Genomic DNA, 15107 nt, shown 5'->3' on the forward strand with positions numbered 1-15107 from the left:
CTGGCTGGGGCTGAAGACCCGGACATTAAAACCTGACCTTTCAGAAAGAAAAAGAAACATTCTGCAAGGCTTCCTTGGATTTAAAAGTCACTATGGAACTGTTCTCGTGAAGGCTGAGAGCCTTAGGAGCCTTCCTGGAACTGGGTGATTCTCCCAGAGGCAGCAGCTTCACACTGAAAGATAGCTAGGAGCTAGCTCAGTTAAGGGGTTGTGTAAGAAGAGCTGCGCTGAAGGACATTCGAACAAGAGTAGGAAATTCTCAAAATCGAGCTTCTTGGACTAGTTCTAGTCCTCCTGCCTGGAATTAGCATCTCCTACCTCACCCCCACCCCGTGGGAGGCAGCAGCCTCTCATCCCTTCACCCCATGAGAGTTGGTACACAGTCACTCTGTTGTCACAACAACTGTCATTTAAGCAAATTATCTAGGTGCTTGGGAACATTTCCCTCTAGCACAGGGAACTCATACCTGCTTCCTAGGCCTGTGACCATGACCCAAGGGTCCAGCATTACAAGATGGTAAAAGAGAGATTTAGACACAGTGCACCCCCAGGGGATGGGGGGTGACTGTTTCCGTGTCCTTTGCTGAACTCGCTGCACTGCTAATTCTGTAAAGATGGCAGTAAGCGGAAGGGCTGCATGTGGGGTTCCTCCTTTCTGTGACTGAGGTCTAGCCAACCTCAAGAAGCTACAGCCAGGTTTACTTTCAAACGCTACCTCAGAGTTTCCAAGCTATGTGACAGCCACAGCCCAAACATTTGCAATAAGTGATGTGATCCTCAGGGCAGGCCCGGACACTGCCCGGGCGGGGCCTGGGAGCCACGGGAGTGGCCCGAGCCAAGCAGAGCCTGAGGTGTCAGGGAGGGAGTGCTGGGTGCGGCTGGACCTGTGTACACAGCCACACCTACTAGCCGGGAGCAGATGTGTCCAGTCACTTCGTAGAGGCCAACTAGTGTTTCTTCATCTCCTTGTGAAAAACAGCAGACGGGATGGCCTGGTGGAAAGCCTGGGTAAGTTGAAATGATCTGGGGTGATGGGTCCCTACTCCATGTTGGGGGCAAGGGACGAAGAAAAAGTAAAGGCTGAACCTGCTAGGCCAAGGCCTGGTGAGGAAACTGGGAGGAAAAAAAAAAAAACAAAACTGCCCATGCTTAGAAAAGTTAAGGTTTGAAAAGTAAGACAGTTAAAAATAAAACAAGACAAAAACATTTAAAAGAGAGAGAGAGAGAGAGAGAGAGAGAGAGAGAGAGAGAGAGAGAGAAAGCTAGACTCAAGAGGGAGACTTCTGCAGGGGAAAAGCCACTTGATTGCTTCTGTGGATGCATGCAATGTGTGAGTTTGTGCTTGGAGAGACTCCAGCAAGCTGCTCCTTGCAAAGGTAGCAGGATGTGAAAGGCGCTTGAAGGTCCAGGAGGTTGACTTTGGAAAAAAATCGCCCTGTATGAGCATTTGAATGTTCTGAGTAGGTTGGATCTAGGTCTGGAGAAGGAGCCAGGATGGAAGGAACACCAAGGGACTTGAATAACAGGCCAAGGGGTTGGAGCTCGACTTTTGAACGGCAGGGAGCCACCTCTATACTTTAAACTGGAGAATACCCTGGGTGAACACAGCCATTGAAGGAACCCATCTGTACCAACAGCTCAAAGTATGAAAGGGAATAGACTCGTACCATAGAGCACCAAGCGTATTTTTACAAAACGGGGAGAAGGAAGAGTTGGCAGTGGGACTTAGCTCATGGGAGCCATGTATGGCTGAAACACCTCATGGGCAGGCACAAGGCCACATGTGCTGTGCACCTTCCTCATCCCGGCTGGGGCACTTTCAGAGGGAAAGCTGGCAATATGCCTAGTGCAGATGCGCACAGCAGGGATCTAAACGTTGGGCAGTTCCTACAGTCAGGTGCTGGCCAAAATAGGGGTAAAGGCCATCCTCTTGGGGACAAGATTGGGTTGGCAAGATAATGCTGGTACTCTGAGAACCTTCTGTATGGGGACACTCCTGTAGCCATCTCTCACAAGTGTCACTGGAGCCTTACAGCAACTCTAAGACAGTTGGCTTTACACACAAAGGAGGAAACAGAGACTCCCATACACTAGACAGCCACCACAGCTGCCACACTAGTAAGGGGTCAGGTCTGGGCAGGCTGAGTTCCTGAGGCACTCAGTCATCCAGGATCGCTGACCCTTGGGAGAGCTGACTCAGGGCAGCAAGGCCTCTGTATCTGTCCAGGCTGCCAGTGAGGACCAAATGTCCCCTGAGTACAAAGCCGGATTCGGTACAGGACTGGAGAGGTCGGAAGAGTGACAGAGAGTGTCTGCCTTCAAAGCAGGTTCTCCCTTTGTGGCTCTCTTGAGGAGGTAGTCAGTAAAGGGATCAGACATGCTTGCGGACAGAAGGTGTTCTAGACATAACATCCAGGACTGCCTGAATCGCCTTTCGCCTGGGAATGTGTCTGTCTTGACTCACCGGCCTTGGGGTGGCTCCATCAGAAGCCTGAGGCTGACATACCAGGGCCAGGATAGATGCCTCCTAATCTCCACTGTAGGCAATGTCCCATCTTTGGCACCCAGAATGCTGCTCTCTTTCTATAGAACCTTAGCAAGGGAAGAGAGATGGGCTTTTCAATGTAGTGATATCTGAGCCACCCCTGGAACTTGCTGACAAATACTGGTCCCTGAATGGTATGAGGGACACTCCTCAATGACTAGGTTTCTGAAACTAAGAAGTGAGAACTTAAATGCTCCCCACCCCACACTCCACAGAGAACCCACATGTCTATGGGTGAGGCTCTCTGCAGTGAAACATTCCAATAAAACCCAGTGTCTGGAAAAGTATGAATCATCTGTAGAGTGGGGGAGGTAGACAGAGCTCAGGTTTTGAATCAGGCTGTGGGTAAAGTGCCAGCTTACTGGCTAGGCCACCAAGCTCAGGCTCCTAGCCTATAAAACAGAGCATTAGCGCCTAATATGACTGCTGGAGAAGGTGACAAGCTGAATGACATGTTTAATGCGCTTTACAGAGACTGCTCAAATAGACTTCTAGTAGTAGCAGTGTGTGACCTCAGAAGCAAGGAGAGAGAGAGAGGGAGAAAGAGAGAGAGAGAGAACAGTGGGACAGCAGGACCCTTATGGGGAGATACCATTGGTGGGGACCTGTTGTGTATTTTCAGGATCTAATCTGAGGCTTGAGTGGAAGGATGGATAGATAATCAGTGTGGGGAGAAAAGGAAAGATAGGTGGAGGATACTTGAAAGGGAACTAAGAGAAAAGGAAGGGAATGGGGGAGGAGAAGAGATGGAAAGAAGAAGAAAGCAGGGTCGAAGAGGAAGGGCAGGCAGATGGCTGTAAGGACCATGTAGCCTGGGTAGAGAATTGGTGGATGGTTGAGCAAATGTCTGAGTTGGAAAGCAAGTGGGTGGATGTGGAACAACGGAAGAGCTGTGTCAACAGGTGAGTGAGCGACCAGATGGCTTTGACTAAAGTCTCCATCTGAAGGAGCCAGGTCTCCCTCATTCAATTCTTACCCCAAATCCCCTCCACTCTTTACCACCCCTTCCACTAAAACACATAGGTCAGAAGGGTTCTGCATATTAAGCATCTGATAAATTATGCAGAACACACATATAAGTGGACCATGCACATGCCCTGGATTGGAAGCTTCTAAGACAAGGGTTTGTGTACTTTGATTATCAAGTTTATTCCATAATCCATAGAACATCCTGCAGTTCTTTCTAAACTTAACCCTCTGCCCAGTATGATCCCATGGTCTTGCCAACCACCTGAGCTCTGGGGATGCTCAGCTTGTCTCCTGGCCTTCTGAACTATCCACACCTCACCACAGGGAAGACCAGAATAGGCTCAGAGCCTTCCTCACAAGCAGAAAACTATGTCCAGATGCCATATCTAGACACAAAGCCATTCCTTATGAGTTCATTTCCACCTATCCTGCTATACACGGTGCTGAAGAGAACTGTGTGTGACCAGTCTGCAATCTGCCCTCAGCCAATAGGTAGTTTCTTTTTACAAGCTCTGGTCCCAGCTGCACCGGTCTATTAGATAAGGAGTTGGAACACTCAGCCGTTGCCCTGCAAGGCTCCATCTGGTCTCAGAGCCCAAGGTCTCTTAGCCTAACAGGGTGGACTACATGGTAAGCCAAGAGATTCCCCTACTTTTCCTGTATTTTCCATGATGAGTAGGCCTATTTGCCTTGCAGGTTGAACAGGAGGGTGTCAGTGTGAAGGGTAGTTCTCATTTCAACCCAGATCCTGATGCAGAGACCCTCTACAAAGCCATGAAAGGGATTGGTAAGTTACCAGCCATGGCCTGGCTACTGGAGCCTCACATGTTCACATCCTCAGAAAGTGGATACCAGGGACAGTCAGGCACAGTGTCCCCGTTTTACTCTGAGTGACTTGGTTACTTACAGCATCACACTGGCTCTAAGGTGGGTGGCTGGTCCTTCCCAAGTGACAATGGCAGGAAAGGCCATCAGTCTGAGATTTCTCACCTTTAAAATGGCTGCCAGGACTCTGGACTCACTGGTTCCCTTCTGCCTCACAGCATAGGCACACACTTCCCAATCTGCCAGAGGAAGAGGGATTGGCACCAGGCCTGCTGTGGACATGGGATGGAAGTTTAGGTGTGGCACTGAGGCTAGGACTATCAGCCACATGGATCTTGCAGCTTGTCCTCTACCCCATGCTGGCAGATCAGACAGCCAACTGCTTCCCACACCTCACATGGCCATGAGTGGGAAGGAACGGGTTTACTCTAGGACTTGGTCTCACTCCAGGTAGGAGTCACCTCTCAGCTGACTCTGCCCAGCGAGCCGGGACACTAAACAGAACTGCCGTTCTCAGAGGGGCCAAGACTGCATCCTCACATACACTGCTTCCTGTGAAAACTTTACTATTATCCGCACTTCCAATATGAGCAAATGCAGGCTCCAGGAGATGAGCCTACTTGTCCATACAAGGCAGGATCTCAGACTCAGCAGTCTGGACTTTTCTGTGATATTCCTCTAATGTGACCAACACAAGACAAAGACTTAGGGTATCTCCCTTGGGCATGCTTCAAAGGCCTACAGCTGGTGTCCAAAGCTCCCTACCCTTGGTCATATGCTCTGAAGTCAAGCCTGAGCCACACCCAACACTATGTAAGTTGGAGATGGAGAACCAAGAGGTGCACTACCTGGATGTCTTATTTATGCCATGGAAATTGGACATTCGCAGCTCACCCCCTCTGTAGTCTTTTCTGATGCCCCCAGGGGTAAAGGGGATTCTCATACTGTACACTCCTGCAGGAACCAATGAGCAGGCCATCATAGACGTGCTTACCAAGAGGAGCAATGTGCAGAGGCAGCAGATTGCCAAGTCCTTCAAGGCTCAGTTTGGAAAGGTAAGCAGGGTGGGTGCTGAAAACCCCGCAGCTCCTCCCAGGATAGAGACATGTGCACAGGGGACATTGCATTAAAACAATACTTCATCTGTGGTCAAGTTTCCCTGGCTGTTCTGTTTTTTTTCTGGCAGACCTATTTATAGCTCCCAAGCCCGAGTCTGGCATTAGTCTTGCAATGGTCTAGCTCCATTTTTCCCTGTTCTCCCACAGGATCCAAAGCTCTCTCCAGCTTTGTCTGTCCCACTACCCGATCTGACCGTCCTCTTTCCTGCTCCCTGGCAATGCCTGGCTCCCTTCTGTCTCATAGCACAGGCACACACTTCCCACAGGCAAGTTACTTGCATGTTCCTCTCCTGCCTCTGGATATTGTAGGGGCACTCTGGCTACTCACAGGCCCTAGCCCAGAACCAGGAATTTGGAGGCACACGCTGAATGCCAGAAGTTTGTGCACAGGCATGTGGCTGCCTGGAGTCTCTCCCCCTGCTCACAGATTTAACACACACAAAAAAAATTATCAATGATGGAGTTTGAGTGCCCCCAAGTGAAACTTGCCCCCAAGTGTAATTCCCTTCCCTTTCCCCTCCAAGCTACACATTATCCTCTGTATTCTACATCAGAGAGGTTGAGGAATTTCCTAAGGTTCCAGAGATCTTAAGTGACAGACTGACAGCCCTGTATAAATCAGCTAGGTGTGGCCTGGTGGCTTCTTATAGTTATGTGTGCCCTTAGGAAGAGACAGGTTGAGACAGAATCTTGGAATCTCTTTCCTTCTCTCCCTTCTTCCTCTCTCCTAATCCCCTCTTTCCCTCTCCTCACTGAATCATGTAATGATAAGTTAAGCATAACGCTGCCACCCTCCAATCTTGCAGTCCTGAACGCAATGGCAATCCTATTTTCTAGAGTTTATTATGTGCCCGGTATTGAACTGTGTGCCGAGCTGTCACAGATCTGTGTCACCACACCAACAGGACAGAGTCCATGTGGGAAGAAGGAGTCCCCAGGCCAACCCTCACCTGCTGCCTGCATTCCCATGGGCTTAGAAGATAAGTCCTCTCAGCCTTTCTTTTTGCCTGTCTTAGGACCTCACTGAGACCTTAAAGTCGGAGCTGAGTGGCAAATTTGAGAGACTCATCGTGGCCCTCATGTACCCGCCATACAGATACGAGGCCAAGGAGCTGCATGATGCCATGAAGGTACTCCACTTTGCCATAAATTAGAATGGCTGCCTGGGCCCCAACTGACCTAATGAGCTTGCAGTGTACCCCAACAGCCACCCAGCAGCAGAGCTGACCAGTCACAATGAAGGTCTAAATCAGTACTTCTTAGAACAGGGTTGGACCAGCAGGAGTGCAGGGGAATTGGAAGCCCATCTCTGCAGTCTGAGCACTGTCCCTTGGCAGTCCTTTGCTTCACCACTCCTGTTACTCTCACAGATTAGGTGGGATTGGAGACCCAAAAGCCACAAGCATTTCCACTGAAAGGATACTCAGTGCAATCTATGCCAGGCATTTTACAGCTGTGACCTCTAAGGCCACCTTCAGGGTAGGCTTGCCTCACAATGAGTGTGCTTAAGGGTAGGAAGTTGGAGCCACCTAGGTGAGACCACCCAGCTAAAGAAGGAGAGCTGTGGTAGCTTGCCCCCAGTAGCTGTCCCAAGGAACAATGGCAGGGATTCAATATCACCCTCTAGCAGAAGAAGGCAGAAGAGGCAGTGGCCAAAGCTTCTAAGAAGATAGTGCGGGCAGAGCAGGAGACCAAGGGCAGAACACTCCAGAACATAGATGTTTCTGTCCCCAGGGCTTAGGAACCAAAGAAGGAGTCATCATTGAGATCCTGGCTTCTCGGACCAAGAACCAGCTGAGAGAGATAATGAAGGCATACGAGGAGGGTAAGGAGTTGCAAAGATGGTGGAGAGGAAACCTAGAAATGGCCTAGCCTATGTTTTGGCAACCTAATAGGGAAAAGGGAGTCAGGTAGTTCCCAAGGAAACTCAGCCAGAGTTGAAAGGATCCTTTGGTTTGGTAGGTCTTTTGAGGTAAGTCCAAACAAGTGCCCACATGTGCCAAATCCTGTGCCCAACAGTGATTGAGCATGGCTCAGACATGGGGAGAGTGATGTATGCCCAGCTAAGCTCATGTCCCTTAATGCTGTGGCAGTGCTGGGGAACAGAGACAGCAATGGACAAGACAGTACTTGCTGGCTGTACATGGGTTGACCCAGAACACTAGAGAAGGTCATCTGCTAGGTCCTCATTATGGTAGGGGGGCCCCACTGGCCAACTCTCCCATATAGTACATACATAGCCTTCCAGGCAAGCAAAGGCCAGCCAGTCCTCCATGTTGTGCTTCTGGCCAAGGGAGTCTAAAGGCTCTGGCTTTGCTCAATCTGGCAATAGAATGGTCTCAATCTGTGGGCTCTTGTCTGGCTCTCTGATCTGATTTATTTCTCCCTCTAGCTTGCTTGCACATTTATGTTAACATCTGAATGATTACCTAGATTGATATCTGCCACTTGGACATCTAAATGGTCTTTATACCTTCTGTGCCAAGAACTTGTCCTCCCATGTGAGAGGTGTGGGAAGCAGGTGTGGAGGAGGAAAGTGGACCCTGGCAGGCCCTGGGTCGCTCACTTTCCATTCCCTCTGGTTCTGTTTTCCTGCAGACTATGGGTCTACCCTGGAAGAAGACATCCAAGGAGACACAAGTGGCTATCTGGAGCGGATTCTGGTGTGTCTCCTGCAGGTAACACAGCCCAGGCTCCAGGATTCTGTGGCTTAGAGATCCAAAGAGATCCATCCCGGCACAGCCCTTGAGTCATGACTCTGAGTGAGGGCTGGGCTATGGGGAAACCCAGTGGTCTGGGGGCACCATCTGTGTCTCAGCACGATAGGAGGGTCCTCCCTGAGAGCCTCATACCTCTCTTTCCTTATCCTTTGAGTGGCCCCATGTCAGGCTCTGCTCACTAGCATGGCTCACTGAACCCTCCATTCCAATGAAGTAGCTCATCTACTCTCATGGTACAAATGCCAACAGTGAGGCTTGGTGAGGTTGGCTGGGTCGCAAGTCTCATGGACAAGAAGCAATAGTCTTTCCCTACCTGCCCTCTGCACCCCACTGTCCCCTCAGCCCAGTGTTCCGAGTCCTGACCTTCCTTACAGAGTGGTTTTCTCTGATCCTAGGGCAGCAGAGATGATGTGAGCGGCTATGTGGACCCGGGACTGGTCCTTCAAGATGCACAGGTGAAACTGTACCTTGGCCTTACCAGCTGAACTCTGAGCTTTATGATCCCCTTTGCCAAGGAAATCTTTCTTTACTATAGACCTGTCTCTACAGCTTCTACCATGTGGTGACTAAGGAGGAAAAGCAGGATATCTGGGAAATTCAGCAGAAGAAAGGAAAATGGAGAAGCTGGGAAGGGAGGAGGAGCTAAGGCTCCCAGGCAGAGCAAGCATCTCTGAGACCAGAGCTTGCTCATGTGCACATCTGTGTATCTATTGGTAGAGTGCTTGTTACTCAATGCTCCCAGAGACATTGAGGAAGGAGAATTTTCTAAAGTAGCTGATGGCCCAGGACAGAGGAGAGTCTTAAGCCAACACTATTGGAGGAATAGGAAACCAGGACAGTAAGGCGCCATGTTGGGCTGTCCAAGTAGATGGATGCTGAGTTGCTGCCCCAGCTCTGGGGTGCTAGAATTCTCCCTCACCTCCATCTCCTCCTGCCCCAATTCTAGGACCTTCACGCAGCAGGTGAGAAGATTCTAGGGACCGATGAGATGAAGTTCATCACCATTCTGTGCACACGCAGTGCCACTCACCTGATGAGAGGTATGGGGCAGAGGTGGGACATGCAGGGGTGTGTGGCTGCCCTAGCCACATGGCCCCTTCCTTTGTGTGGAAGGTCTGATGTGTAGTCTTATGTGGCTTAGACTTGGGGAGGGAGCCATGGAAACCTTGATTCTTCCCCTGAGCCAAGAGGGAAGCAGAGATGTGCTCATACTGCACTCAGGTGCAGCATGTAATCTATGTATCCCTTACATGGATCTTTCTCTCCATAGTGTTCGAGGAATATGAAAAAATTGCCAACAAGAGCATTGAGGATAGCATCAAGAGTGAGACTCATGGTTCACTGGAGGAGGCCATGCTCACTGTGGGTAAGAAGTGGGCTTGGCCCTCCACACATTTGCATCCACAGCCCAGGAAAGTGATAGCAAATGACTGGATCTCTGTATTCAAAGAGTGTTACCCACTCCCAATATTCTAAACCTATATCTTTCAGTCCAGGTCCTTGGGACAACACCTCAAAAGTCTCAGTGTAGCCTGCCAGGAACTATTCCTTGTGTTGTCTATTCAGTCCCCCATGCAGCATGAGTGTGTGTTTGTGTGTGAGTGTCTGTGTACATGTGAGTGTTGCCTCAATGACTCCAGGCTCAGGGCCCAGGCCTACCCCCAGATACTACTTAGAGTATTCCACTTCTGCTTCTGTGGCCCTGCTCAAAGCTACCTTTTTGGGCATAATCCAGATATAGACCCCTATCTTAGTTGCTAACTGAAGAAATGATAGTGTATAATTTGAGTCCCAACCAAGAGGAACATAGGAAACTTTTCCTGCAGCAGAAGACTGAATCTGTGTACAGTAACGTGTCCATAGTATGCCTTGGGTCTAAAGCTGAAACCATATGTAAAGAGTCATTGCGAGCAGAGACCCAGGCCAGGCAGGACTATCCCTATACCACCTTACATAAAGGAGCTGAGATGAGGGCTTCAAGGCCAGGCACTTACCTCTACCCGAGGCTTGCCTCTGTGTGGAGGCCAGTAGCCAAGGCCTCCTCCCTCTATCCCTATGTCTCCAGCAGCTATTAACATCTGAGGGTTCCGGGCCAGCTTTGATGACTGTGATAAAGTTTATTCAGTTTATCAGCTTATTCTATGTTGCAAGACCTAGACAAGCCCTCTGCTGTCACCTAGAATTCTACCCATCTACCCTAAATAATGCCTCCTAAATGGCAAAAGTGTGCCAGAAGGACCCTACTCTGATGGGCAATTCCTGGTCACTTTCTTCTTAAAGCCTCAGTCACCCTCATGTCACAGGTGTGTCAGAGGTTGGGTAACAAAGTCATACAGTATCAAGACAGACCTTATACACATTCCTACCTCCCACAAAGCCCACACTCCCAGCCTTGGGTTTAAAATATCATCTTCCAATGCAGATGCTACAGTCCATGAAAGATACATCAACGGAGAAGAAAATTTGGGGTCCATGCTCCAGACCAGGGATTCTCAGTGCCTTAGTCCTCAAAGCTAAGCTTCTTTTGTCACATGAAAATTCGAAATGTGGGTTCCCACCCACAGGATACTCTGAGACCCATAGGTCATTGTTCTGTGGTAATCTATGTGCAGTTGAGTAACGAAATTCTTAATGGAGATGCTTCCTGGATGTGACAGCTTAGTGACATCCTCCAGCAGATCTGACGTGGGGACTTCAGATGAGCCCCACAGGTGCTCAGTGCATTCACATCTCGCCCTTTTCCCTGGCCATTCTGGGCTTTTTGGAGCTGTGCCCATTCCCCAAGGCTCTGCCCTCGCCCCACTCCCTCCACCTCACACAAAGCCTTTGTTTTGGAGCTAGGTGGCACACAAAGAAACATGCCAACCCTTACACAATACTAACCCTTAACGCCCACAGGAACACATAAACAAATACAAGTGTATGCCACACCACCTACACCCTCCTAACACTAATAGAGCTTTCCTGTTTGCCAGTGAAATGCACCCGGAATGTCCACAGCTACTTTGCAGAGAGACTCTACTACGCCATGAAGGTAACTGTCCTGGCTGCTGCCTCCTCTGTAGTCAGCCCTATATGATGTCAGATGTACAACAGGGGTACTCAAAGCCCCTGCCATCTGAACACCGGGGTCTCTCTTGGTCTAATCTCTCATGCATCGGAAAGATTTGCTTTCTTAGAGGACAAACTAAGCCTTGGTAAGGGAAGCCACATCCCCTGAAGGTACATTTGAGCAGGTGCATTGACGGGTATTCATTGAAGGTTCACGGAACCTTGACAACAACTCTGCATGGTCCATATTACCATTGCTATCTGAAGTGTGGTGTGTCTAAGGCTTGTACAAGGTCACACCCCTTCTAAGTGGTAGAGCCATGCATTGATCTCAGGCCCATCAGCTTATGCTTTTTATTGTACTATACTTCCTCATTGAAAACAATAAGCAGGCATGGCTGGAATCCCAACTTCCTTGACATGGACAGACTCTGGGGATATTGTCACATTTGAGGGCATATCAGTCTTCCTACCCATGATCAGATGCTAACTTCAGATTTCCTGTTGCCTATGAAGCTGCCCTGGCCTCAGAAACAGATGGCTATGCTGATCTTCTTCAGTAGAGTTGAGGGTATCTGGAACTAAACGGGAAGAGAAGCATTTAAAATAATTCTCAGAGACTAATGTCAGTGCCCAGCTTCTCTAGTACATGATGCTGGCACCATCTAAAGTAAGAGTCACACCATCAGCCCCAAGCCCTCTGGACACACCTGCCCCATGAAAGAGAGAGGGTGCTATTTCCTTGTTCGTGAAGCTCCATCTGACTCAAGATCAGGCAGGGATGACAGAGAAAGCTGGGAGATCCTGCTTATAAGACAGCCACTTGACTAACATCCCAGTGATGCTTCTCAAAGAAGAAGTCTTCCTGGAGTAGTGAGTGTTTTGTGACTAGAGTCTGATGCAGTAAATCAAATGCATACTGTAACTCAAGCCATTGGGCTTCTAATAGGAAAAGGTACAGCCAGTGAGTGAGGAGACTGAGAAAGAGGAGCTCTTTGTCATGGGCTGTGGATGCAGCTCCGTTTTAGAGCATTTGCCCACCATGCACACGTCCTTGGGTTCAATCCTAGCACCACCAAAGAATAGAATTTTGAAAAAAGAAAACAGACCTGTGTCACCAAAGTCCCCCTCTTGGTATGCTCCCCGCCATATCAGGGGCCACCCCTGCACTCCTAGTGCTTTATAAATCCCTACACAGGTTGGTCCATCCTTCCAGAGGCAGACAGATGATGTGAAACACAATGGCTGACTGTCACTGTCTTATCCAGGGAGCAGGGACACGTGATGGGACGCTGATAAGGAACATTGTTTCCAGGAGTGAGATCGACTTAAATCTTATCAAGGGTCAGTTCCAGAAGATGTACGGCAAGACACTCAGCAGCATGATCATGGTAAGGCACAGGTTCCCAACTCTGCTGCCAGCTGTGACACAGACATTCCTGGGATGTGAGATGCCATGACTGATGTCACAGGTGACATCCCTTCCCAGTAGGCATCTCACGCTTGCACCAGTTACCATACGGCATACACAGAGACCAGGAAGGAGAGATGTGTAACTATGGGTGTATCCAGGGAGCATGTGGAGACTATTGAAGCCCAGAGGGCTGCCCTTGTCCCAGAAAGTGGCTTTGCATTTGAGCTATGGAGTATACCAACGCCTTGCAAAAGGAACCATTTCTGAAGGGACAAAGAGAGAAAGTAGTTTCATCGAAATCGGGGCTCCCTTTCAGTCCTAGATCTAAGTAGTCCAAGCAGGGAATTTTTAGGCTCCAGTGGATTGCTTGTCTACATTCCAATTAGTAAAGTCCCAGGATATTAAGTGCATGGGGATGGAACCCTGCTAGGACTGAGACAAGCAGCCTGTCTACAGAGTTCATTTCATTAACGATTTTATTGCCGGAAGTCAAATCATGCCAAGAATATCCCTTAGTTACTCATTCAAGTGGCTAGTTCTTCTACCAGGGTGGATTGTTGACTATGTTAGATAGGCAATTCATAGTTTACAACGGACCTCTGCATTTGCTGGTTCAAACAACCAAAGACCGAAAATATTCAGGAAAAAAAAATGCATCTGTACTGAACATGCACATACCTTTTTTTTTTTCTTGTCATTATTCTCTAAACAATCTAAAGATTGTTTAAAGTATAGGAGAGTGTGCATAGGTTACAGCCAAGATCAGCAGCATTTCCCCTCAGGGACTTGAGCGTACTCAGTTTCATATCCATGGGGTCTTGGGAACCATTCTCCCAAGGACACTGAGGGACAGCTTATTTTTTAAAACACTAATTTAAGAAATTTCAGACAACATGGCATCAGGGAGGCAGGCAGTAAGAGAGGAGTTAGAATTAATTGTTGTGTTTTAGATTTCACAACCAACTTGGTCAGGGGATGGGAGATTAAGCACAAGCTAGCCTGGGCTGTCACTAGGTCACCCACAAGGTACACCTCATCACATATAGCATGTTATAGATGGGAGAACATGTCTCACAGAGGTGAAAGCAGAGTCTGTGTATGTCGATAGAGCTATGGTCTGGACCTTCATGACCCAGACTGCCCCATGCTCTGTGTCTAGATGTGACTCTGGGCTCCTTGCTTTCAACCTTGGCTCCCTGACATACAGTAGAATATATATGGCTTGTGTTGAATAAGTGACTGGCTCTGTAGTCCTGGGTTCTGAGAGATGCACAAGGAAGGAGCTTGGGGAAGTTGACTGCATAAGGAAACCACCTGCAAGCCTTCCTTGTCTAAGGGCTTAAGAGTGGATCTGTATCCGTGACTCATTTCCCAAACCATTCCCCATCAGGCTGGACAAAGAGTCCAAAGAATAGTCTGAAAGGAGGAGGAAAGAGCGATGGCATTATATAGAACTGTGGCACAGAAACCATTGGAGGGACAGGCCCCACCCAAGGGGCACAACTCTTAGTAGTGGAAACAGAAGAGAAAGGCCAACATTATAAAAACCCCCCTCTAACCTCCCTTGTGCCTCCTTCCTCCAGGCCGACACCAGCGGCTACTACAAGACTGCCCTGCTGAACCTTGTGGGCACTGACCTCTGAAAATGTCAAAAACTAAAACAAGGGCAAGAAGTGTGAGCGCAGCCCCTGCAGCTTCAGCCCTGACCATGGGTGGGGGTAGGGGACACCTCATCTGGCTTTTAGGTACTCCCCGTTTCTGATGCTTCTCACCCAATGCTGCTTCTGACCCAGAAGGTGCGACCAGCCTGGGTTTCCCTTCCACCTCTCCCCTGAGTCATTTCTAGGTATGTGCATAACGCCCACCCTAGCATTACCTCTGAGCAAACAGAAACATCAGCACGGAGAAGCTTGCAGTGACCTGTGGGTCATTCCTTTACCGCACAAAAGCTCCTGGGCACAGGCCACACAGGTGCCTTGGCTCTGACCCATCTACTGAGTCAGGGTCTTTGGAGGAGGAACTGAGGAACGTGGATTTTCTAGCAGTTGTCTTAGCTGATGAGCATCATTATCAGGCAGTCAGGGAACATGTGGGAGAGCACACAGCCATGGGAACTGAGAAAGAGTCACATAGCTCTGCCAATTGGGACACTCATTTAACAGAAATTGTTAGACTCTAGGTAGAGGAAAATTCTTACACCGTCCTAATAGTAAGAATTAGATTGGATTTAAAATCCCTGTCCTGACCCAAGTACAGGGCCTGAGAGACTTGGGCTTGTCCAGTGATTGGGTAAGTCAGCTGCTATTTCCCTCCATGCTGAAGCTAGCAGACTAGGAAGCCGCCCAACCCTGAGCATGAATCCTATCCTCCAAGTGTGGTCTCCAAGCATGAACTGAAGAACATGACAGAACTCTTCTCAATAATCGTTGGGCTTTCAGAATCATAAACATTTGTACTTTCAAAAA

General features: G+C 49.0%; 1 protein-coding gene across 1 annotated transcript; it reads left to right on the top strand.

The window, feature by feature from the left end:
- Window positions 1-876: 876 nt before the first annotated feature.
- Window positions 877-15107, top strand: LOC116084872 (annexin A8). Its single transcript, XM_031362161.1, has 12 exons — window positions 877-1008; window positions 4211-4301; window positions 5300-5394; window positions 6474-6587; window positions 7192-7282; window positions 8056-8135; window positions 8573-8632; window positions 9124-9217; window positions 9448-9543; window positions 11153-11211; window positions 12497-12619; window positions 14226-15107. The coding sequence occupies exons 1-12, from the start codon at window positions 988-990 to the stop codon at window positions 14283-14285; spliced, it is 984 nt and encodes a 327-aa protein (XP_031218021.1). The 5' UTR covers window positions 877-987; the 3' UTR covers window positions 14286-15107.

This window comes from Mastomys coucha, unplaced genomic scaffold (genome assembly GCF_008632895.1).
Source record: "Mastomys coucha isolate ucsf_1 unplaced genomic scaffold, UCSF_Mcou_1 pScaffold9, whole genome shotgun sequence".
Classification (NCBI taxonomy): Eukaryota; Metazoa; Chordata; class Mammalia; order Rodentia; family Muridae; genus Mastomys; species Mastomys coucha.

What these genes read in the sequence shown, in the direction of transcription:
- LOC116084872 (XM_031362161.1), top strand. Translation starts at nt 988, where the DNA reads ATGGCCTGGTGGAAAGCCTGG. An exon ending in TGGCCTGGTGGAAAGCCTGG is followed by an intron (nt 1,009 to 4,210) that starts GTAAGTTGAAAT and finishes TTTGCCTTGCAG; the next exon opens with GTTGAACAGGAGGGTGTCAG. An exon ending in CACTCAGCAGCATGATCATG is followed by an intron (nt 12,620 to 14,225) that starts GTAAGGCACAGG and finishes TCCTTCCTCCAG; the next exon opens with GCCGACACCAGCGGCTACTA.